Source organism: Calypte anna, chromosome 10 (assembly GCF_003957555.1).
Source record: "Calypte anna isolate BGI_N300 chromosome 10, bCalAnn1_v1.p, whole genome shotgun sequence".
NCBI lineage: Eukaryota > Metazoa > Chordata > Aves > Apodiformes > Trochilidae > Calypte > Calypte anna.
The window spans coordinates 5,101,826-5,125,751 of record NC_044256.1 but is presented as its reverse complement, the minus strand read 5'-3'; the positions used below and the strand labels follow the sequence as shown (position 1 = coordinate 5,125,751).

The following is a 23,926-nucleotide window of genomic DNA, read 5'->3' as shown; positions in this document are numbered from 1 at the left end:
AGGGCTTCGTGCCTGAGGAGAAACATTTGTTAGCAGGAGGAGAGTGCTCAGTTGTGGTTGGGTTTACTTACTTGATCCCTTAGAAAACACAGTCCTTAGACATGCTATGGGTTCTGTTAAACGGTGCGAGCAACACAGAGGAGATGCCAGCTACCAGGCAAACACCAGACATTTTTATTTTTCATTTGTGGGGTACAGCTAAGACTTGTTTCAGGATCCCGTTGGTGTTAGGATGCTCAGCACTTGGCAGCGCGTTCAGTGATGAGACGCATCTTAGTTCTGTGGGTAGCTTTACACGAGGGAGGCCAGAGGCAGCACCGTGCCGCAAGGCAGCCCCGACGGGGCACTGCCGGGACTGGTTTTGCGGCCGAGGGTCATCCCGGGCGTGGTGGGGAGGCGCTTACCCCGGGCCCGGGGGATGCAGCGGACCGGAGGGGGCTCCGTGCGGGGCGGGGCGGGGCGGGGCGGGCCCGGGAGGCGTTCGGTGGCGGCGGGCGGGCGGAAGCGCGAGGGGGCGCAAACCGCGCGCGCCGCCGCGCCGGGATTCCCTCAGGGAATGACGTCCCGGCGGCGCGCGATTGGCTGTGCCGCGGCGAATTCTCCATTTATGGACACATCGCCCGCCCGGGGCCGCCTGCGCCGCCACCGCCTTTCTCTGCCCTACGCCTTCCCCCTCCTCTCATCCCCCCCCGCCCGCCGCCGCCGTGAGCCCCAGCGCTCGCGGGGCCGCCCCGCCCGCCGGGGGCCACCGCCCCGCCCCGGCGGTGAGCTGCGCGCGCGGGAGGGCGGGCCCGCTCCCTCCTTCCCTCAGTCCTGGGGCGCCGGTGAGTCTGGGCTGAGCCGGCGGCGGAGGAGCTCCGAGGAACCGCGATGGTAGGCGAGGGGCTCGCTGGGGCTGCGGGCAGCTCTGGCGGGCTGAGCTGGGGGCGGCGGGAGGCGGGGAGCACGGCGGCGACTTTTGGTGAGGCGAGAGAGGCTGCGGTGCGCCCGTTCGTTGTGTTCCCTCATGCTTTGCCGGGAAGGGTTGGCGGACAGCGCTCACTGACCCGCGTTGTGGAGGGGCCGCGGCAGCGGGCGGTTCTCTCACCGGCCCCGGCGTGTGGGAAGCGGGGCCCTGCCAGGCACTTGCTGGGGAGCAGCTGGCTGGGAGCCGGGAGCTACCGGCCCTGTCGCCCCCGAGTGAGTGCCGCCGCCGGGCCACAGCGGATTCTCTCTTTACTCCCGTCCAGAGGCAGCCCAGGGCCCTCTGTCCCGTCTGCGGAGGACGAGCCTCGTCTCCTGGCCTCTCTCGCCCCTTGGAATCCGAATAGGTTTTGCGTGTTGGTGTCCTCAAGTAGGAAAAATCTTGTGGGGAGGTAACGCGACGGCGTTGTTGAACAACAGGTGACGCATCTCGGCCTCAGAGGGTGTTTCTGGAGAGGCTGCTGCGAGCGCCTCTCCCCCGAGCTCCTGTTGTCTGGCACCTGTGTCCGAGTATCGGTGTCTGCTCCGGTCCACTTGGGAACGATGGCCTGGTGACAGGCAGCGGGAAAACTGGAGTATATGCAGCAAATGCGGCTCCTGAAGTCAGGGTGTTTGGGCACTGCAGCGAACTTCTGGGTCTGTTGAATGTTTGGTATGATAAGGGGATGTGATATCAGTAGAACATCAATGATAAGCTGAGGCAAAGCTGAGGTTCAGCATCAGAATCAAGTTTATTAATAACTAACTCCTGATGATAGGTAATAGCTTTTATCCTGAAATAATTCAAATAATGTTTGACTACCTGTTGCACAAAAGCTTAAAGTATCCTAGCTAGGATAAAATACATAACCTTTAAACGTTTATTAAAAATTCTCCTACAGTGGGATACTGAGGTTCTGAGACTTACAATACTTGAAAGACCTTTGCATTGTTCCTACTAAAACTTAACTAGGGTTAAGTTTTTAAGACTGACCTGCCTAGTCCTAATGTACTCAGAGCTTTACTGATTACATGCAGTGTTTGCTTGGGCCCTTCACTCCCCGTGTCTTTTAAAGGCTTGCCCCTCTTAGGAGTGGTATCTGTGCTTTGATTTCCTGAGGTAAGTGCAGTTGTGCCTGGTAACACCTTTCAGCACAGGTATTTCCTTTGAAGTGTTACAGAGGCTAGGAAGCTGAAATTTCTGTCACAGGCAGCTCTTCCTGCCTTGTTTTTGGTAAGGAACTTTGAGTAAGACAGGTGCATGTGTTTTATGTGAGTTGATTGTTTAGCCTCTGGTTCAGATCAGCTCTTTAACCCCATAACCTTTGTTCCTCAGTACTTGCTAGGTCACACACACCTGTGGAACCTATGGACTTCCTGGTAAAGGTGGATCATTGCCTAGGCTGCTGACATGCTAAATGGGGTTGGAAATCCTTGGTGCAGCTCCTTCAGAGATGTCTCATTATAAATAATAATACTTTGAGATCAGTGAGTCTGCTAGTTGATCCACGGTGGACCCTTAATTCCTTTCTAATGAAAGGTTTTAATCAAAATATTGTGCTTGTATTTACACCTAACTCGTTGGTAACATACTCAATGAGTCTTACTTTATGCAAATAAGATAACTTCAGAGAATTGTGAATTTTCACAATTTTTCAGGGACCTAACTGTTCAGGTGCTTACTCTTCAGCTTTTAGTGTAGTCCAGTAGTGAAGTAATCTTGAATTAATCTTTCCTTCCCGAGATCTCAAGCTAATGTGAACTGCATTTTTAAGATTATCTGTAAGTGATGTTTACAACAGAACCAGCAAAGTTGTTTCTAAAAGTAATTTATTTTCTAAGAATTATCCCCAAGCAATTGATAATCAATAAAAGGTAGTATTTTGTGACTTAAGCTTGTAGAAGACTTTCTCAGCAGGACTTACAATTGCTGCTTACAAACATGAACCACACTACTAATATCCTGAAACTTTATACTCATTCTGTATAAAAAAAATCACATTTTTAAATTTGTTTTTGTCTTCAGAATTTTGATTCTTCTGGGAGGAGGAAAAAGCAGAATGTTATAGGAGTTCTTTGCGTTCTCTAAATTAAATCTTTTATACTCTATCAGGCCTTAGAGGGAACTTTTCTGACAGGGTGTTGAGTTACTTCTTATGTAAGTTTTAGTTTCTTTAATGCTTCTCAGCCTGATACACCAGAGCGTATGAAGCTGATACTGGTGTAAATGTCTCTCTCTACTCTCTGTGCTGTTGTGCATTACCCTGTGCAGGTCTGCTGGCAAGACTGTGTGGTTCTGTGCAATTTAGCAATATGTATGCTCTTTTTACTTGTTTATTTTTAAATTCAGATCAATGTCTGTTTAACAGTGTGGTTTCAGGATGAGGTCTGCAGACATGAGATGGATGAACTGTTTCAGGATTAGAATGAGCAACAATGGAGCAAAACTGCATGAAAGATGATAGTTTTAAGGAGTATGTGGCAACTGGTAAATTTTTTTTTCTTGAAATACATCTGTTTTGCTAACTGCTTTTCAATTTCTGAAATTCACAGTACATTAGAGCCTCTAATAACTTAGCTGTAACTTGTAGGTATTAAAAAATGTGTATAGTGTAAGTGTAAAGTAGTCCCACTGCAGTGGCAGTGGTGGACTGGATCCTTAAATGTTCAGCAAAATTAAGCCAAACTCTTTCTGAAGTGAAATGTAAGGTCAGGTCAACTTTGTGTGACTTGTTGTGAGTTCTGAACTTCATACTGTCATCAGGTAGTTTATGGAGATGCATTGGTGGATCTTATCTGGATTTGAATAGAGAATCTGTCACTTACTAAAATAATCTTGTCACAATTATGTGACATAGATTGAACTTTGTATTTAAAGTAGCTCTGTACTCTTCAGGGTAAGTTTTTTCCCCTGAGTACTACTGGCTTGCTTGACTCAAGGATAAAACACTGAACATTAATCAACAAGCAGAGTACTGTTTTTGAAGTATAAACTACTGCCATAATTATTTAAAAAATAATACGAAAAACACAGAAGCAAGCATCCCATGGCAACCTGTCAGTGATTGACCTTGTCTCCTTTTGTGTGATCTTTGTCCTCGATTAATCCCGAAGCTTTGTACTACTTTGCTGGGGAGAGGAAGAAGGAGAAGGGAGGGTTCCAAGTGAAAGCAGGTTCAGCAGTATCTCAAGGAACTCATAAATTGTACAGCAAGCCAGGATTGTCTAATTGACTTATGCTAAGGAAAAAAAAGTATTCCCATGTTTACTTGAGTCAGCATTTCAATGCTAAGCAAGCATTTTGTTGTAGTACTGGAGTGACTATGTGCATTTTATCTGGCATATTTGGTGTCCTTGTATTTCTGCCTCTTCAACAAATAGGAAAGGTTGATTCTTAAAGGAACACTTATAGCAGTCCAGCATAGCTTGATATTGGTAGAGTTCAGATATTTATAGTTCGATCCAGTAAGATGCTGGGAATGTCTTGATTACATGTAGTCTACTTAAGTCCAGATATAGGTGGTGCCTGGCTAATAGAATTAAGAGCCATATTAAAAACTTAATTAAAACAGATTTTGTTCTGGGAGTTAACAGTGCAAGATTAGAAAGAGTAAAATCGAAGAGAGGCATCTTGGAACTGGGAGGAGTGTATGTTTTACAGAAATAAGGAGCTGGGGAAAAGTTCAGTTCCTTTGTAAACACAAATCACCAGGCGCAGGCTTTGGCAAGAAAAGGTTGCACTTCTGCTAACTTTTTGAATGAAACCGCTTTGTACTATTGAAAGTCTCACCTTGAATATTAAAAACAAAGGTCTACGTAAGTGTAAAAGCCTAAATCTTTGGGGGGGAACAGTATAAAAGTTCTCTTTGACATTTTCTCATCAGTTGGAGGTCATCAATTTCCTGACTATCCTGCTGTCTGCCAAGGAGTCCTAATGGTCAGTGCAGGTCGCTAGCCAATGACCAACATTCCTCTTCTCCCGTGGAAGTGTAGCTTGGTTGGGTTTTTTTAACTGTTTTTGTCTGGCTAAATATGACAAGTGTATGCGCTGCTAGATATATATATGCTTTTTAAATCACTGTAGCCAAAATACTCTGTTAGCTGTTCTGTGTTCTTTAGCTTTTATTGTTTCTCCTAAATGGGTAAAAGTATTTACAGGTATCAGAGAAATACGGGAAAAGTAAATGGGGATTTTCTCCCTATCTTAAGATCTGAATGGAGAGCTGTCTCTGACAAGTTGTTTAGACATTTGCCTCACCTCATCGTTATCACCTAATCGTTAGGACTCTTGTGCAGCCCTGCCCTCTGTTGCACTCCCGGGGAGCCTGGACGTGAGGAGCGGTGTTTTAGTCACCTTTCTGAGCTCAATTCAGACTTTCCAATCTCCTGCTCTCTTCCCCCACGTTCCTGAGATGCCGATCACCGACCTGCCCAGGAAGTGCGGCTACCGCTCATCTCCTGACTCATCCTCACCTTTCGGCTTTCCTACTCTGCACCTCCCGATTTCCTATCTTCACCTCTTGAATAATGCGGTTGCTCTTGGGAAGAGCAGGTGTGCACTCATGTCCTGGCAGTGCGTGGGATCTGTTCTCTCGGCTTGACTAAGTGATTACTGTGGTAGGAAAAGGATTCTTAGTCTAAAGCTTTTTCACACATTGTACCTTACAGGTCTGTTTTGCCTGTTTCATTGAATATGCTTCATACAAATGTGTAGATGGGTTGGAGTTTGACTGTCTAATGTGCAGCAGCTCTAGTTTATTTAATATAAATAGCCTGAGAGGGGAGGTGTGATCATTTCCTGAAGTCTTAGGGGCATTTAATTGGCATTGGTGGATTTGGTTCATAAATAATAAAATGTATTTCTAAAATTTTCTGAATTGAAACTTTTTAATTGAAAGTGAAAATGCTTTTTTTAAACAAAGCCAAAGATAGAACTGGCAAGGAAAGAAAGCAGCATTGGTAAATAGAGCATGGGCCAGAGTTATCAAAAAAGTGATGCTTTTTGGGGAGCAAATTTTAGAGATGCTTTTAAGGATGAAGAATTACCTACTATAATATCTTACTATAACCAGCAACCAAATGTGAGCTTTAAAGCCAGATGCTAGCAGATGTTGAGCATGCTTCATGATTAACACCATACTGGAAGTGTAAAAAATTAAAACAGGTTCAGTGCTCTGTTCTTCTGGCATCTGGGTGATTCTTTGGCTTCCAGAAGTGCTTGGTGAAAGCTGCTTCTGGATGTCAGGGGAACTGTGCAAAGGGCCACAGCTTCACACTCTTGGGCTGGGATAATGATAGATCTCTTTACCCTGCTTCATCAAAAAAAAAAAAAAAGGAACTTAAATGGTTCGTGCAGAAGCATTTGCTTATAGAAGTTATTTTGATGCTTTGTTCAGCATTCTGAAGTCAAAATAAGAGGTTTTTTGGCAGCCTTTGAACAGGACCAGCAGATGTGTAGTGACTAGCTGCACTTGTCCCTGCAGAGGAAGTCTGAGGGTTTTTTTTCCTTGCCAGCTCAGAACCACTCACTGAATCAACTTCATCAGCTGAGCCTGAGTCTGTAACCAGTCTTTGGTCAGCCTTGTCTAATTTAAGTGCTGAAGTCACATTCAAGTCTGAACAATGCAACCAGCTATTCTTTATAAAACATGTGAAATGTTTGTAACACCCAGGATTTTAAATCTTTCATGCTTGTGTCTTATGAAGTAATATTCTGCCAGATGTTTGATCCTGTGCCTAGGACTTCTGTTTTCAATCTGACTTTCTACAGCACTTGTGAGGCTTTACATTCAAGGCAGTTTACCAGTGCACTTACCTTTTGCTGTGATTTTTATTGTATATTGCTAATAGCAGACATACAGAAAGGCAGAAGCTGGGACCTCTGGACTGTAATTTATTTGCAGTGCCAAACAGTAGTCAGGAATTTGTCTCATCTTGTTTTTGTTGTTTTTTGGTTTGGTTTTTTTTCCTCCTGCCATGAAGGATGCAAGTCTGCACAAATGCCTAAGTGCTTCCAAATTTGCTTTTGCAGCAACTTTTAACCCTGTGCTATTCTCAGCTTTGTGAAGAAGTATGCTGAACAGAGTGTATGTGAATTTCTTTTAACAAAAGGATGTTTAAAGACCTTTGGATTGTGACTCCTGTACACTCATAGAGCTCACTTGGTATGGAAGTACTACTGGTCTGGAGGTTAGTAGGAAAATTCCAAGGACATTTACCTAGGTGTTGTAAACATGTATGTGTACAGTATGAGCACATGCTGTGTTGTACTGTCATGTACTAAATTAATTTTGATCCGTTGGGTTTGGATTCTTGCTGCAAATGTTCTGGTGTATGTACTGCAAAATACTTCATTTGTTAAGTGAAAGCAGTGTGCCTGAGTCATATTGAAAGAGTAATCTAGTCTTAAATACCATTTAATGGTACTCAAAAGCAAGTGCATACTTTTAAATTTGAGTATTTGTTTTTTCTTTCAGTACTGAGGAAGAATTTGTTTTGTCTGTTTATCCATCATGTGAGGTTTGTTTTCCTGTTGTTCTCCCTGACTGTATTGACTACATAACTCAAGAGGAAAATGTGCAAAAGTATTTATAACAGTAACTGAAATATGTCATAGTACAGCTACACTTGAATGAAATGAGGGATTTCAGATTTGGTAAGATTTGTTCCAGAAGGAATATAAAAGTACAAAACCACCCATCCTTTCTTTTTGAGCACAAAGGTACTACCTGTCCAAGTAGTCTGTATTAATAAACATGCAATGTCTTCTGGCAATCTACATGAAACATGGATTTTGTGTATTTCTACTGCCTTGGTATTGGCACTTACAAATTGCTGTCTAAACAGGGATCTGCCTTTGAAGTAACAAGTGATAGGATGCAGGCATCTGTAGAAAAACTTAATTAGTCACTGGAATACAGCATTGTATCGGACTCTTGTATCATATTTAGTTCTGCAGATTGACTCTGGATAGTACAGTTTTTATATGGGCAAGTTGGACTGACAAAGCACTTCTTTCAAGAAACATCTGATCTCTCTCCTGCAATAATTTGAATAAAAAATTTGGTTACTGTGAAAAGTGATGTATTGCAGAGCATGAATTTATTACAGACAGTTTCTGTACCTTGTAGTATCATGCTGACACTGTTCTTGTGTAAACTCGGTTAGTTCCTAAATTCAGAATTGCTTAAATCCATGAAAATAAGAATCTGACTTTTTCAATTAAAATATATTAGTCCTGCTGAGAACAGAATTACTTCAGCTTTTTTCTCTCTGTTTTAAAAACTGCCTTATGCACAGTCATGTTTCTAGAGCTTGATGTGGTGGTGTTGGTAGTCTCAAGTTTTTTTCAGAGTTTCCCCTCAACTTTAAATACATGCTGGGAACTGCTATCTTGGTCAATAATTGCTAGATTCAGCAGACCAAAGATCCCTGCAAAAACATTCAGGTCTTTGCAGTGGAAAAGTCAAAATAACTCCTCTGGGTAAGGAGATTTATGTTTACAGTTTGTGAGGGTATCCTGGCTGTTCTTTGTGTAACTGCAAGCCTTGGATAGACTGGAGTAAGGTGACTTCATGGAGTTGGTTGGCCCTGGTGGAAGGGGAAGTATAGGCCTACTGCAACACAATATTAACTTCTATCTGCTGCAATGCTATTGGTAAAAAAGCTAAAAATGGATAAACTAAACTGTAAACTGTTAGCATTTACTTGATCTGCAGTAGCTGTTGGCTTTGAAGTGCATCTCCTTCCTGCTTCTTTATCTCAACACAGTGGGTGTGCAAGGAGGAGGAGGAAGAGGAGGAGGAGCAGCAGCGTTTTCCTTCTGACTCAGTGAGCCCCTCAGGGATCATACTTGGTGGCTGGGGTGAGATTCCATTTGCCAGTGGTTGAAGGTGAAATCTCTGCAGGAGCAATGTTTCCTTGTAAGGACCCAGGTCCCTTTCTGTTGGTGATCCAGGGTTATAAGAATAGACTTAGCAGCAAATGCACTTTAAAGTTGGAGCTGCAGAAATTTCTAGACTATGTTATATGTTTGGGGCTTTTAAAGTAAAATGAATAAGGTTAACACAGGAAAAAGTGAACTTGGATATTGCTTATTACAAATGGAGGTCTCTTTATGACACTGCATGCCTATAGAGGCCTGATGTGAGATTTGGCATTTAATGGGCAAAAACTTGGCTTCCATTTAAAGCAGATTTGTGTTTGGAGAAGGGCAAATGACTTCATTGTAGGAGAGGTCACTGCTTTAGCTGTCTTGTTGTGTTTCACTTGTTCTTTTGTCTGAGCATTGGGTTACAACTCGAGTTCAAAGCATGTTCATTTTCAGATGAGAAGAGAGGGCTAGGTCATGAGCAAAGGAAATCAGAAGTGTGCCTAACCAAGTGAAGGAGACTTAACAGTGCCTGGGTATCCAATATGTGGAGCTTGAGATATGCATGTTCAGTACCTGTTTCTAGGAACTAAATACATTTTCTTAAGCACCTTTGATATTTGTTTACAACTGTCACTTTTGTCTTACAACACTGTAATAATGTGGATTTGTACAGGAATAAAGGACTAGATCCAATGTGCTGGAAAAAATGTGGACTTGCCTACTTTGATATTTGTTTTAAAAGCAATTAAATCAGCATATGTGATACTGTGTGGTTAAGGAAACTCATGTTACAACCAAAAGGGGTTTTGTTGTGGTTAAAAAAAAATACATACAGTAATGGAGCTGAGCCTCTTCTAGCTTAAAGCTCACTTCAGACACACAGAATATGTATTCTTTATGGAATTTACTGCAGTCTCCTAACCTTGGCCTCAGTATCAGGAATATGTTTATCAAAGTGTGTGAGCCTCTTGGAGACTACAAAATCATTGAAGTTAAGTAGCACTCAGTAGTAGAGAATGGATTAGTTGTTTCATGTAGGTAGTGCTATTGTTAGCTGATAGTTTTAATATTGAAAGGAATACTTAGTTACCTGGTATCCAGCTGACTTCTGAAGTCTTAGGGCTGTTGCCATGAGTACTACTCCTAAAACATCTCAAGTGGTAAATAGGCATTCTGGTTCCTGGGTTCTTAATGCCTGAAATACCAGCACACCCAGTCCACAGAGACCTGATCTCAATATGCAGAATAAGTTCATGACCAGCAGTGGTTTCTTCCTGTAGTTTACTTTGTCCTTATATTCTTGGTTCATTCTAGGAACACTTGAAAGGAAACAGAAGATCAGTGGTTACTTACTTCCATATTTGGTATTGTTCTAGACAAAATTACAATCCTTCAATAAAAAAAAAAATGATCCAGTGTTTCTGGACAGTCCTAACCTTCCTCAAACCACGTGTTAGCCTTGGCAGGATCATATCAGCTCTATTTGCTTTGTAGCTGTATGCAGTGCAGTTTTCCAGATGGAGTTACAGTGGTAGTAAGCATTTAAGTGTAATGAATGTGGTGGATGAAGATAAGCAGATCTGCATCTTCACAATACTAAAAGCTTGTGTTTTCATAGTTAAAAGTCCTGGTTCTACAGCAAAGCTTCCACTGGTCTCTAACTTAGTGTATTTTAAATGGTAAAGAACTGGAATCGGTGGAGGTTACAAATCAGTATTGGTGAAATGAACAGTGGGTCTTCAGTTGCTGGTAGTGGAAAGGGAAAGAATAATTAGAATGCCGATGTCAGTTGCACCTCCTGACTTGCTCTATTGTTTTCTTGAGACCTGTACTTGGATGGGCTCATGTCGTATTCTGTATTCCCAGTACAGATTTGGGGAAGAGGGTAACCTCAAGCCCTGAAACTGGTTTTTTAAACATTGACTAATAAAGCCATATTAAAATAAGCAAATACAGTAATACAGTGTATGCCAGAAAAGCATTGTGATCACTAGAAGTGTACTTTTTCCTGCTGTTACAGCTACCTGCCTTACCCACTCCTAAGCAATTCACCAGTAAAAATACAAATTAATTCTGTGATGGTAGATTTTGATCTTTAGTTTAGGAGTCCTGATTTTGACCTTCTTTATAGGATAAGGATAAGTTTGATTTAACTTCAGTCCTGATAGTTTTTGTTTTTTTAAAAAAAGACTTATTTTGGAAACATTCCTAAATGTGTGAAAGACGTAAGTGCTGAAGCAAGTATATTTGGACTGTATTGACAGTACAGCCTGTACCTTTAGTGTATAGGTAGATACATTATAAACTCTTTACCATCACTAAGGATGTTCTGGTGAATCTGTTCTGAAGGTAATTGTTCAAATGGAATAGAGAAGCATGTTGTTACCCCAGTTAATGAATTACTCATGAACAGCTATTTAGTTTGACACACCTTCAGAGTGCTCACCTGCTGAAATCAGGTTTTCTTTTGTTAAGATAATTTCTTAATGATATAGGCTGAAGCATTTTTGCACCTAAGGCCATCTAGGCAACTTTTTCACTTGTCCAGTATATGGGTCTGTTCTCAGAATACATTTAAAAGTGAGCAAGCAGTTAGGCTTGTTCTGCTGCTCTGTGGTAGCATTTTGTTTTGTGCTGAGTGTGACTGGAGTCCAGCCTGGGACTGCAGAGGACAAAGCAAGCTGAGCTGCTCCCAACAGTTTGTTTATAACCTGCCTATTGAGCTTTGTTCTGCATCTCTGATACTTGAGAATAGTTAAACAGTTTGTAACTTAGTATGGGGAAAAAGCATCAATCACAAATGCTAGTGGTACTTTCTGCTATCCTAGGATGCACTAACAACTTTGGGGAGTTCTTCCTAGTCTGCACTTCAAAACATGTAGCTGTAGAGCCAGTAACAGTTGTGAATTTTACATCTGAAGCAGACAGTATTTTAGAATCATATCCATTTTTTTTTTACCTGGGGGAACTGCAATTAGACCTTAAAGTTGGAAGCCAAGGTTATTGTTTTGTTTGGTTGGTTTTTATTTTCCTCAGGGCTTTGATAGTATTTTGTCATTCTGCACTTTACAGATGTGGAGTAGGAGGCTAACTATGAAATACTAATCCTGTTGCTGTTTGCTCATTGAGAGTGCAGGTGTACAAACAGGAAAAGAAAAAACAAAGGGGAAGTTAGTATCATCTGATTGCCAAAACAAAAAAAGCACCAGTTTGGTAGCTAAAATTATGTTCAAGCTGGTAACAGGATACAGTGAACAATGAAGACTGTTTTTTTACATTCTCTAGCTTAATGTTTCCTTTTAGGGCTTGTTTTGAAATTATTCTTGACCAATTGAAATTCTTGATGTGGATAGAAGTCCACCTCACATAAATAACCCACTTGTTTGGCATGATATCAATGAGATGCCTCAACATTTTTCATTCTTGGTATTTTTGAAGACTTGGCAATATACTCAGGAACTGAAACTACTGTTTTTTAACCTTTTAAGTCAGGGTATGTCAGGATATAGAAGTATTAGAACCGGTAGGTGGGAGACTACTTTGCCATTCTATGCATAGCTGTAAAAAACCATGCTCTTGTCTTCTCTATTCCTGTCTTCCAGTCTCTTGTGTGAGTGTCCTAGAACTTGACTGAACTACCAAAGCTGTGCAGAGCCTCTGTGATTACTCTTTCTGTGGATGTTGTTTTGTTCTGATGCTGTTTTAACAAGGAAGTACTCAGCAAGTTATCTAAGGGCTATATCACTAACAGCTGCCATGGTTTCTGTGTTGGAGAGCAGGGTGACCTAGGAGCCTAAGCCACCTATAGTTGTGTGAGAGAGCTGGAGTGCCCTGCTGGTTTTGACAAACTATGTATCCCAAAGACTTGGTCTGCAACAGGCAAATCCTACTTCTGAAACAGGAAAGAGAAAAGGGGAAATAAATCTAAGAGGGAATGGTAAAATTTAGCAAGATGGTAGGAACCTAGTCTGATCCAGCCAAGCTGCTTCCAGTTTTGATGTGAAGTTCTGCTGCTTTTTTACTTCATTACTCTGTCTGTATAAACCTTCAGTATAGCTTCCAGTGTGATTTGGGGGTTTGTCCCTTAAAAGCCATCTTTAATCGTATGTAATGTGATATTTAAGTTATGCCTTTACTTTTAGTTCTAAAGAGGCTTAACCTTGCCCATACAGTCTTTAAATGGTGTGTGTAAACACTGGAGCATATTTCTGGTACCTTTTAAATTTCTATGGTAGTGCATACTAAGGGAGAACCTGCAAGGAAACATAAAGCAAAGAGGTTCTGTTTTGTACTTTACAATAAGCTGATAGAGATGAATCTGGTTGTATGGTGAAGTCATGGTATTACTTAAATGCCTGTATATGAAACAAGCAGCTTTAACAGTAGATTTTTCTTTGTAGTACTCCTTACAATTACTGCTATGGGGTGTTGGAGAATTTTTAAGAGTGCAATAAAATATATACACTACTCAGTTTGTGCATTAGCACTAATTTGGCAAAACACCACTCAGGATAATTCTAACAGGAATCTATGCAGTAGTTGGTTTTAGATATTTCCTGTATACTACAGACAACAAATGTGTGTTAAAAGATACAGGAAAGCCCTTCTGGCACTCTAGCTATTACTGCATGATTTAAAACTCAAGAGTATTTTTTGGAAGCTGCTGTCAACACTACCTGAAAGCAATACAACTACTTTACAACTGGGCTCCAGAGTTAAAAACCAAACAAAACCACAACAAAAAACCAAACTATTCTTGCAAAATGCTGGTAGCATCCTGAATCACTCCAAGAACCTGCATCCCCTTTCACACCTTATTTGAAAGGTTTTGTTCCTTTTGATAGCCCTTCTGCTGAACCAGTGGGCCAGGAGCCAGTGCCTCATCAGTGCCTGAGCCTGGTGCTCTCCCATGCAAACCCTGCTGACACTTGCTGACAGGAGCAAACTGGAAAGCAAGATAGCTGCAGGGTGTCTCCTGTTCTTTCTGTGTTTCAGGGGAAACAATTATTTTGGCAGTCAGATACTGCACAAGGAGTATGTGGAAGCATATCTGCATATCTAAAGGTCTGATTCTTTAATCTGTGGATTTTAAGAGGTGCTTTCATTAACTGGATGAGGCACACAGCTGCATAAAAGTTTTTCAAACAGTTGTTCTGATAAACATTTTGTAGGGGAAAGAAAAAGGCAGAGGCCACACACTGGAATGGTTAAAGATCACATGCTTGACATGTGATGTATTTTTCCACTATTGCTTCACTAGATGGTAACTAGAACTGTGCATGTTAAAGAAACCTTGTAGAGAACCAGCTTTTCTCAGTTACCACACTTTAAATAAATCCAAGCATGTAATGGCATCAGGTTTAGTGAGTGGGAGTATGAATCCCAAACCAACATCATTAAATGACCAACTTTATAGCTTCGAATCCCACCTCATTTGCCGAACTAGTTAAAGCATTCCATGCCTTGTGCTTTTATCCCCTTTTTCCATCATATGCTTTAAGTCATGTAACAGGATGGAGTAGTGACCTCAATGGGGGGGAATGGCGGTGCTGATGAACACCCAGAAGATTGCAGGGCTGTGAACTCGGTGTACTCTCACCTAACTTCACTCCTGGTCTACAGCTACATCTAAATGCTACAGTAATATGAGGAAATTTTACATCTTATAACCTAGGAGTTTTTCACTGAGTTACACTGAAGTTAAATTGATAATCATCTGAAATTATAGAATGAGGTTTTATAGTACTGAAAATAAACCAAAAATCTATGGAAACTGTAAAGTGGGTTGTTCATCTACATACTAAAAAATTACCAGATGAGGCATTCTAGTGCACACGGGCTTTAAAATAAATGTTTCTGCATTAAAATGAAATGGAATATACAGGAAAGGCATTTTGTATTGCCTATTCTAAACAGTGTCCAAATTTTACTAAAGAGCAGTTTCTCGTAATGTGTTTTTTTTTATCTTGAAAAACTTAACACACCCCCCCACTCCCTGAGGCTTTCCTTAAATTAAGTTATTCTAATAGCTTTCATTATTGGATGTACTAACAATAAAATTAGTCTGAAATACTAAAAATTATATTCTCAATAGCAATATAGCAGACTTGCAGATTTGTTCAGTGGCTGGCAGCCATTTTAATGTGCTTTTTGAAAAAACAAAACATTGTGTAGTGAGTTACTCCTGTCTTGTTGGATTTTGTCTTATTGGATTTAGTTTTGGGGCTTTTTTGTGTGTGTGGTTGTGAAAGGTTACCTTGGAAGATGTCTGAAGCTCTAGTGATATAAGCAATGAAACCTGTTCTTCATTTCCAAGTGGCAGACTAGATGGAGTCTGTAATTTAAGGTTTTAGGCTTCCAAAATGTGCAGGCAAGGGGTAAAACTAAAGATGTGTGAATTTATTATTTTTTTTCAGTTAGGAAAATGATACCTATTAAAATGGATAGGCTGCTTCAGAATTGTCTTTCCTTCCCGTTCTGAAGGGTCAGACATTCATAATTGGCCTGGGTAACGTTTAGCAGAAGCAAGGGGAGGATGGTTTTCTTTTCACCAAACCCTAACTAGGCATAAATATAACTGTCAGAATAGATTGACAAATAGGTTACTAGAAATATGTAGATATTTCTTGCAGATTATTCTTTTTAAAATTGTGTTCATGATTAGAAGCATTATGTTTGTGAAAGCTTCAATGAGTTTCAATAATTTAGGTGTTGAATAATTAATTCTAAACTTTGTTTACTCATTGTTTATGGTACCAAAGGACCTCAAGCAACTGATTTAACAAAACTTACCCCCTTCCTTTATTCACAATTAACCTCTAATTAACAACATCTAAACTCGAGTATCTTGGCAAAATCTTAGTTATTTGTATATAAAGACCAGTACTGTGCTGAGCCTCAACATTGTATTATGAGGGCTGCCCTATTTTTTCCCCATTCTTGGATTACCTTTTCCTTAATTCAATGTAAAAATGTTTCAACACAGTTTGTTTCCAGGTTGGCTTTTTCTGGTTTTGTAAAGGCCATTTTAGTTATTCTCAGGTTTGTGTGGATGCTATGGCAAAGTATAAACAGCTTGACTAAAAAATGAGCTATGCTGGAGTGTTTGGTTCAGTTTATTCATAGGTGTTATTTTGTCCTTAGGAACATTCCTTAGCATGGACTTCTTAAGCCTTTGAAGCTGAAGTTGCATGGCAGTAGCAAGGAATAGTTTTGTTCTCAGTAAATAATCAAAGCTGGTAACTGACACTTGTCACAAGGAATTCTCTGGGGTTGCATAGGGGAAAAAATGTTTGGAAGAATGTGCCTGTACATTGATAAGTAAACCTTTTTTTCAAAGAAAGAAAACAGATTTTTATGAAAATTTTGTAAGTGTAGAAACAGGAACTGCCTGCATCAGTGCCTTGACATAATCTTCCATGTATTCAAACATTGTAGGTCAATGCTACAAAAGTTTATGGCATTGACTTAATTCTTGGTTGTCTTTATCACATAATCAAACTGTTGTGAAACTTAGGGAAAACACCAAATATGCAGGAGTAAAGAAAGGGCAGAGTGCACTTTTACTGACCTGGTCCAGGCTAAAGGCTCAGCTACAGTAAGGCTCAGCTCAGTAGTGCATTTGGGTCACGTTTTTATTGTAGTGTTTTAAACTGTATTTGTTTTCATCAAGGTGAGAGTCAAAGATGGCATTGCTAGCATGGCTGAATCACCTTGAGCCAGGCCTGTGGTCCTGCTGGGGCCGTAAGGAATGCACTGCTTAGCAAGCTGACATGCAAGTTTAGAGAAAAGCTACTTGAGCCCAAGCTGGGCTTTGGGCCAGAACTTAATTTTTAAAGGACCACAAATCCTGGCTTTAATATGGATTGCAGAAAAAACAAAAGCTACTAAGGGCTTCAATGATGTACTGAATTGCAGCAGCTAGATAAAGGATATTGATCAGCTGAGCACCTGGTTTGTGTACAGATTCTTCAGAGGTGGAGAGGAAGAAACAGTGTCCACCTAGCAACTGTTCCTTCTGAATCAGAATGTTATCCTTAGAGAAGTAAACCATTAAATAGTTTGAGTGTACATTTGAAGTTATTTTTGTAGTTTGAGAGTTTCTCTCAGGAGCTCAGAGATTTGAATGAGCCCAGGAGTTGAGAGCAAGGTACATCATAAGCACATTTAATATATTGTGCTTTTGTGTTGAAGCCCTGAAAACCAAATTCTTCAGCCGCAGTTTAATACCTGAAATGTTAGTTTATTTTCTTGATTCCCACCCCTCAAATTTTGAAATCTAGTGTTTTAGCTTGAATTTTACCTGTTCTTAGTTTTCATTATGACGTATAGTATTTTTCTTATGGTAAAAGCTAGCTCGCCTTCTCTCCTGCTGTTTTACTGCAAAGGAACCTAAACAAGGAGCTGGATTAACCATGTTTGAAGTTGTCTGATAGAGAAGTTATTTTTATACTAAAATAAGATCTACAACTTGATAGGGATACAGACAGTGGTGATGAAGGGAACCTGATGTAGAATATAAAATCATGCTAAACATAGATTTGCATGAGTACAGATTGAGGGGGCAGAGAAACACTTGGATTGGCCTTCATTTTTTTGGTAGTTGGCATCATTTCACTAAACTTGGGTTTTCATATGAGAAAGACCTTTAATTAATGAGATGTCTTCAACAGAGAAAAATGGTAATTTTCTGACAGAGAGCCAGGATCAGACATAGAAATGGAAAATTAAAGGGCAAAGAAAATGCAGTGTTGCACTGCACCACTGCAAAGATTCCTTAGGGTACCTTATCTGCAGTGGTATGCAGCATGTTTTTTTCAAGCTGATACTTCTCCCTTTTCCTTTTAACAGAAATAGTTTGTCACCTATATATTTATGAACCTGATACCCAGGTGTAACAGGTATTTAAATTTGGTTGTTTTTGTTATTCTGTAAAACCAGTGATAAAGTTGAGAGTTTTGTGGAACAGCAGCAATGTATCCCTATTGGGGTGCATTCAGAGCTGCTTTGGCTGTCCTCTCTGCTCAAAGCATGATTGTGCCAACACGGACATGGAATGTAGCATTATCCAGGTTGCTCAAAGCACTACAAATCTGTATCCTGATGGTATCCATTTCCCACAGCAAATGTATGAAGAATGATGGTTTGCAAATGAACTCACTTGTTCACACATCTGATAAAAGCCTATAGTTAGGAAGGTAGCTAGACATCTAAATTAGTTTCTTGCTTCACTAATCATTTGGATGCTAGATATTAACATTAACCATTCTATCATGATATAAACTGGGGGGAAAATGGCTCTTTCTAAAATAAAACTGGTCTTCTGTAAACTAATAGGAGCTCTCACTTAACCTGTTAAGTGGATCTGTCCACAGTTATTAAAGATACTGCACATGCAGGAATGGTGCACATGCATTGGTGCAGCCTACATTTTTTACTTCTGTTGGGTGCCTTATGAATTTTCATAGAAATATGAAAGTCTGCAGAGCCAAGATACAACCAAATACAAACTAGAGAAAATAATATGAAGCATGGGATCTGACAGGAAGATCTGATAACCTTATGAAAACTATTAACAAATGCTTAAAGAACAGCATTCTCATTGACTAGGAAAATACTGTAATAAAAGCCAATGAAGTAAAGCTAACATTTAATGAATGAAAATAAACCAGATACTTTATACAACCGAAGTGTTATGTGCTGTATTTTTAATGTAGTTTCTTCTCAAAGCTGCTGTGGACTGAATAATAGAAAACATTTTAGAAAATTGCTGTGGTGGCAAATATTAACTTTACTCATAATGTGAATGTAGTGGATGATCTGGTTATCAAAGTGTCTGCTATGGACATTCCATGGGAACTACTTGCCCTGGTGTGATGCAGTTTTTGGTTAAAGTAAAAATCAAAACCTGACAAAGGATGAATGAACCTGTGCTTGAAATTGTCTCCTGACTGTTAAGCACTTTCTTTATACATTCACTAAGTTCCCACTTCCATACCCACTTTTGAGTAACTTAGACTTTTCCTGCTCTCACCATGTACTTTGCTGAAGATAGATCTCTTTGCCCCTGGATGTTCAGATTTGGCCTTCACATGCGTAACTGAAAACCTGGAGTGGTCTGCAAAGTTTTCTGTATTGGGCCTTTCCACCCTTGATGTAGGATGAGAGGAGGAATTGGGACTGTCAGGGGAATGTGCTTTCTGATGTGACTCCTGTGACCTCCACAGAACGTGTGCTGCTCAGTTAACCATACTCAACGGGGATGCTGGAAGCAGATGGTGAACACTTTGCACATCAGGCCAGAGATTAATGTAGAGCTGAGAAAGTTAAGTAGTACCTATTTGAGTCTCCTACACAGTTTATGAGTTTTTTTAGGTCTGATGTATACTGTTTTTCCCAAGGTTTTGCTTCCTAATGCTTTTTGTTAATAGCAACATTTTGGGAATTGATGTGATTTTGCCAGTTTTGTTTGTTGGAAAGATGTGTAACTCCTGAGGTGGAATGCTCAAAGGAATTCTTGTATTCGTTTGTGATAATTGAGGAAGTGTTTTTATCTGCATTAGTATTACAGTTGAATTTTTGTAAAGAGTTAAGTTAAAGGTTTAATCAGTATGTCCAATAGTTTCTCTACCACGATGTCTGAAGTCAAATGTGTTTCTTGTATTCATAGCAAAGCACAAAAGCAAATAAAAAGGAACTTGTGGGTTGATCCACTTGTGTCTTACCACCCAGGTGCCAGCCCCAGATAGATGAGCAAGCACCAGTCCCTAAGCCTTTCCCCTAATGCTCTTGAGTTGGTCCTGCCCAGGTAAACAGGAAACTGCTGCAGTCCTGGAGCTTCTACTCCGTTTAATCAGCACTCTGTGAAATTAAAATAAACATAGAAAGCAATTTTTACATTGAACCTCCCCCCCAGAACAAAACAAAACAACCAAGCTCTTCCAGCTGTTGTCACTAGTGACAGGAGTTGACATGGGGATATTGGTGGCAGGGGGGCAGCTCTCTTGCTTCTCCTTAGTGAATATTAAAAACTTTTCAGCTCTCAGTGCATCTCCCCCTTTCTGATGCCACAGCTCTCTGGTGCTACAGGACTGAGTTTCCTCAGTCTCTCCTTCAGGTGGTTCCTTCCAATACGGTGACCTCTATGGAAATCAAGTGACCTGAGCTCCACATATTAACACAGCTAGACAGATTATGCAGCTCTTTAATTATAGAATTTCCAGGATTGGAGGGGATGTTTTAGGATCATCTATTTCCAGCCATGGGCAGGGATACCTCCCCCTAGGTTGCTCAGAGACCTGTCCAGCCTGGCCTTAAAAACATCCAGGGATGGGGTTTTTACCACCTCTGGGCAACCTGTTCCAGTGTCTCACCACCCTTATGGTGAAAAACTTCTTCCTAACATCAAATCTAAATCTTCCCACCTCTAGTTTGAATCCATTCCCCCTTGTCCTATCACTACCTGACATCCTAAAAAGTCCCTCACCAGCTTTCTTGTAGGCCTTGTTCAGGTATTGGAAGGCTAAAATAAGGTCTTGGAGCCTTCTCCTCTCCAGACTGAATAATCCAACATGAAAGTAGATATTCTTGAAGCCATCTAACTGAAAAAATCCCATCTAAACCTAACAGTATACCTAGAAATTCAGCAAGCAGGACTTTGGGAAATGAACTCTTTATCATGAGGCACCACCCTAGTACAACACAACAGTGATTAGCTTAACTTTACTGCCCTGCGCATCCCTGTTGAAACAGCACCGTGCTTCCAGGAGGGCAGGTCCCAGTATCAACAGTTGGGGAGATTAAAGTAAATATCTCAAAATGAGGTTAATTTGAAACGAATGATCATTCCATAGTCCATGTTAAGAAACGAGCAGTCAACTGGATGTCTTATACTTGGCATTAGAGCAGTTAAATGTTGTAACTCTGAGCAGTACATTACACTAACAAAGTTTTGTGGTGTCAGCACAAAGGTGATTCTTTGGTATACAGCATTAAAAAAACCCTAATCTTGGCTGCAGTTATCTGCTGTGTTGCAGCTCTTGCTGTTTCATCATGCTTAGTACAATAAGCAGTGTTTTTCTTTAACCTGAACTACCACAAGCACATGACTGTATGACAATCTCCACTTTAAAAAAAAAAGTTTACATTCTTCTGGTTTGTAAATAAATTCAGAAAAGGGGTCTGTATTTTTACCTAAGAGGGAAAAAACCCAAAAAAACCCCAAGACACAGCTGTAGTTTTTCAAAATTATTTTAAATTCAGCTGTGATTCAGGGTCATGATTTAGCTATTTTGCTAATGTTATAAATCAATCTTTTTTTTAGAATTGCTACACACTTAACTAGATGAAGCTGTTGGCATAAAAACATACGCTTTGATATTCTTAGTTAAAAGCAACATTAATAAAATAAGGGTCACACCAGTTTTTGTCATCTGTCCAAGCTGTTGTGTTTTTACTCACAGACAAATGAGATGAGGGCAAGTACGCCCAACAAAACTGTAGTTGTTCAGTAATTTAAGAAAATAGTTTCATGTGTAGAATATAATACTCCTTATTCTTGCTAGAGTGTTTTAGTGCATCACATTAGAATTAAATTGGGGTTTTTTAAGAGATCTTATGAATATGTGCCAAGCAAATAAAGGAGGTTTGGAGTAATTAGCAAGTAAGAGCATCTGTGTAGGCTGTGTATTATTAAGTCAATGAAATGGGCATGTTAGGGCATAGATATTTTTAATTTTTTAATTAAATCTCTAAGGCAGCAAAACCCAATCCATTTGTTGAGGTTGCTTCAGTTTCTTTACGTATTTGGGAAGGATATATTTTGTTCTAAATTAATTTAATTGAAAGAGTTCACCATGTCATCTGTGTATGAGAGCTGGTACACTGTATACAGCTATTTTTTGAAGCACTTTTTTACTGAATTGTTCAGGCAATAAAAAATGTTGTTTATAGATCAGCATTCAGTACCCATGAGCCTTAAAAAAAAGCATATAGGAGGTAGAATTTTAGAATGCATTAAAAAGGTAGACAAATAATGCTTGAGGTTGCTGTACTGTAAAGCTCATCCTTCTGCTGGGCATGGTCTGAAGAGAGGCTGGGTACAAACAGCCTTGTGTTAAGCAGCAAAGGTCATTGCAGGGTGAGAAAGGAGGCCGTGAATAGGTGGTGGCATTTGGGATCGGGGTTCAGAAGGGGCTCCTTCCCGAAAGCAGGGAGTGCAGCAGAGCTCAGGCAATCCCAGTGGGGAGGAGGAGGATGCCTGGGGCTGAGTTCAGATTAGAGGACCCTGAGGAGTTTTTGGATGAACTTTTTTGCTCTTTATTAACCAGGTAACAAAGTTACTACTTCTGCATCTTTTAAAAGTAGTGGACTACAGATTTTTAATGGGAAAAATAGAGCTATGTGTGTGGACTGATGCAGACCAGAAGAAACTAACAACCATACCTGAAAGCCTTGCAGTCTAGGAAGATGGCTTATGATCCAAGGTTAACATGGCTGGTGTGCTACAATGTGTACAAATACATTATGATCTCAATGAAAAATCAAAGCAAATGTGGTAGACAGAATAGTGTGTCTAGACAGAATAATGTCTCTATACAAATAATGCTTCTGTGCAGTACAATACAGAATAAGACATTTACTATCATTTTACTATGCTTTCTTTTGGCAATGTTTTTTCAGTAAAATCTGTTGCTGAAAAGAAAATATGACCAGATTCAAGTAAAGATCAAAAACTGTAGCAGTTTGGCATCTTCTCACGGTCATGCTCTGGAATTGCTGGCTGTATTGCTATTGAGCATGTTTTTCAAAGATAAGTCATGGTTTATTTGGGTGTAACTAAAAATACAAGTTATAACATTTTCTTTTAGAGAGCAGTATCAGGCTGCTTATAATCCAAACACTGAATTGATTATCTAAACATCTGTAGTTGGGAATGAGTTATTTTCAGTCATTTGAAAGTGCTAAGTGACATTGAAATTGATTCAGTAGGTGCAGATAGAGTGGATTTGTAACTGATACTCTTCACTTACAATTGAGTAGTAACCAAATGGTGTTTTAACAGGAGCAGTTTCATTCCCTGGAACTCCTGCCAACACTATAATGATTTCTATGGCTTTAGTACTTGTAAAAATTTATTGATTTAACCTTTCATCCTTCAGTGTTGTCTTGATGATTTATCAATTTAAATAGTAGGCAATCAATTCAGAAATCTTGCCATCCTCTTCACTTTCTATTCTGCATAGATAAAAAGAAGCAAAACCTGCAGCTAAAAGTAAGGTGAAAATAATTATTTTTATTCTCTTGGTATTTGCTGGTACAGCTGGATACAGTAATCTGTGAGAGGACTGGATGTCTGCAGAAAAGGAAACCTCTGTCTTTGCTGGGTCTTCAGTAACCCAGGGCTGAGCTGGCTTGCTTCACTTCTTGAGCACAGGGGCAGCCTGTGGCAAATTGATCCTTATCCCCCACCCCTTGTCCCCCTGTGCCCCTGAGGAGGAGGCAGCACTGCTTGATGCAGGGTCTGACAGAACAGTGACCTGGGACACTACTGACCAAGGGTTATCAGTAAAGGCCACTGCCAAAGTCTGAGGGGAGCTCATACTTGGGGTATAAATCCCACACCTGCATCTGTGCCTACTGATAAGAAACCACCCTTGCAACACATGAAGCATAATTAACGTATAGAAACAAGGACAGAAATTTTCAAAATCTCCAAACTCTGATGGGGTCAACTTGGTATGAAGAGAAGGTGTGTCATTTCTCATAAAAAGATCAAAAATATAATGTATAGTACAGTTCATTAGAAATTGTCCAAGGTACCCAGGCAGAGGCACAGCTTATTGCAGAGTAGACTGGTGGTGTCAGACACAACGAAAAACAAATGCCCTTTGCCAAACACCCCCCACCAAGAAGAAAAAAACCACATAGTTCAGAGGTTTAAATAACAAGATATCATATATGGCAAGTTGGGCAAGTGTTGATAAACTGTTACTTGCAAGGAAAGAGCACAGAGTATCAGTGAGTGACATGTTAATCACTATTCAGAATTCCAGCCTTTCAGAGCAAAAGATAATATGGAAATATTGAAGTATAGACCTACAAATTTATTCA

At 40.2% G+C, this 23,926-nt stretch overlaps 1 protein-coding gene across 2 annotated transcripts in view; it reads left to right on the top strand.

Moving 5' to 3' along the window:
- The first annotated feature begins 755 nt into the window (after positions 1-755).
- The window catches only part of MYO1E (myosin IE), an 86,905-nt gene continuing 63,734 nt past the window's right edge, over positions 756-23,926 (top strand). For both annotated transcript variants that reach the window (XM_030457281.1, XM_030457280.1), the window contains exon 1: positions 756-873. In XM_030457281.1, coding sequence (XP_030313141.1) covers positions 871-873 — 3 coding nt within the window. In that variant the 5' untranslated portion in view covers positions 756-870. The remainder of the gene's footprint in view (positions 874-23,926) is intronic.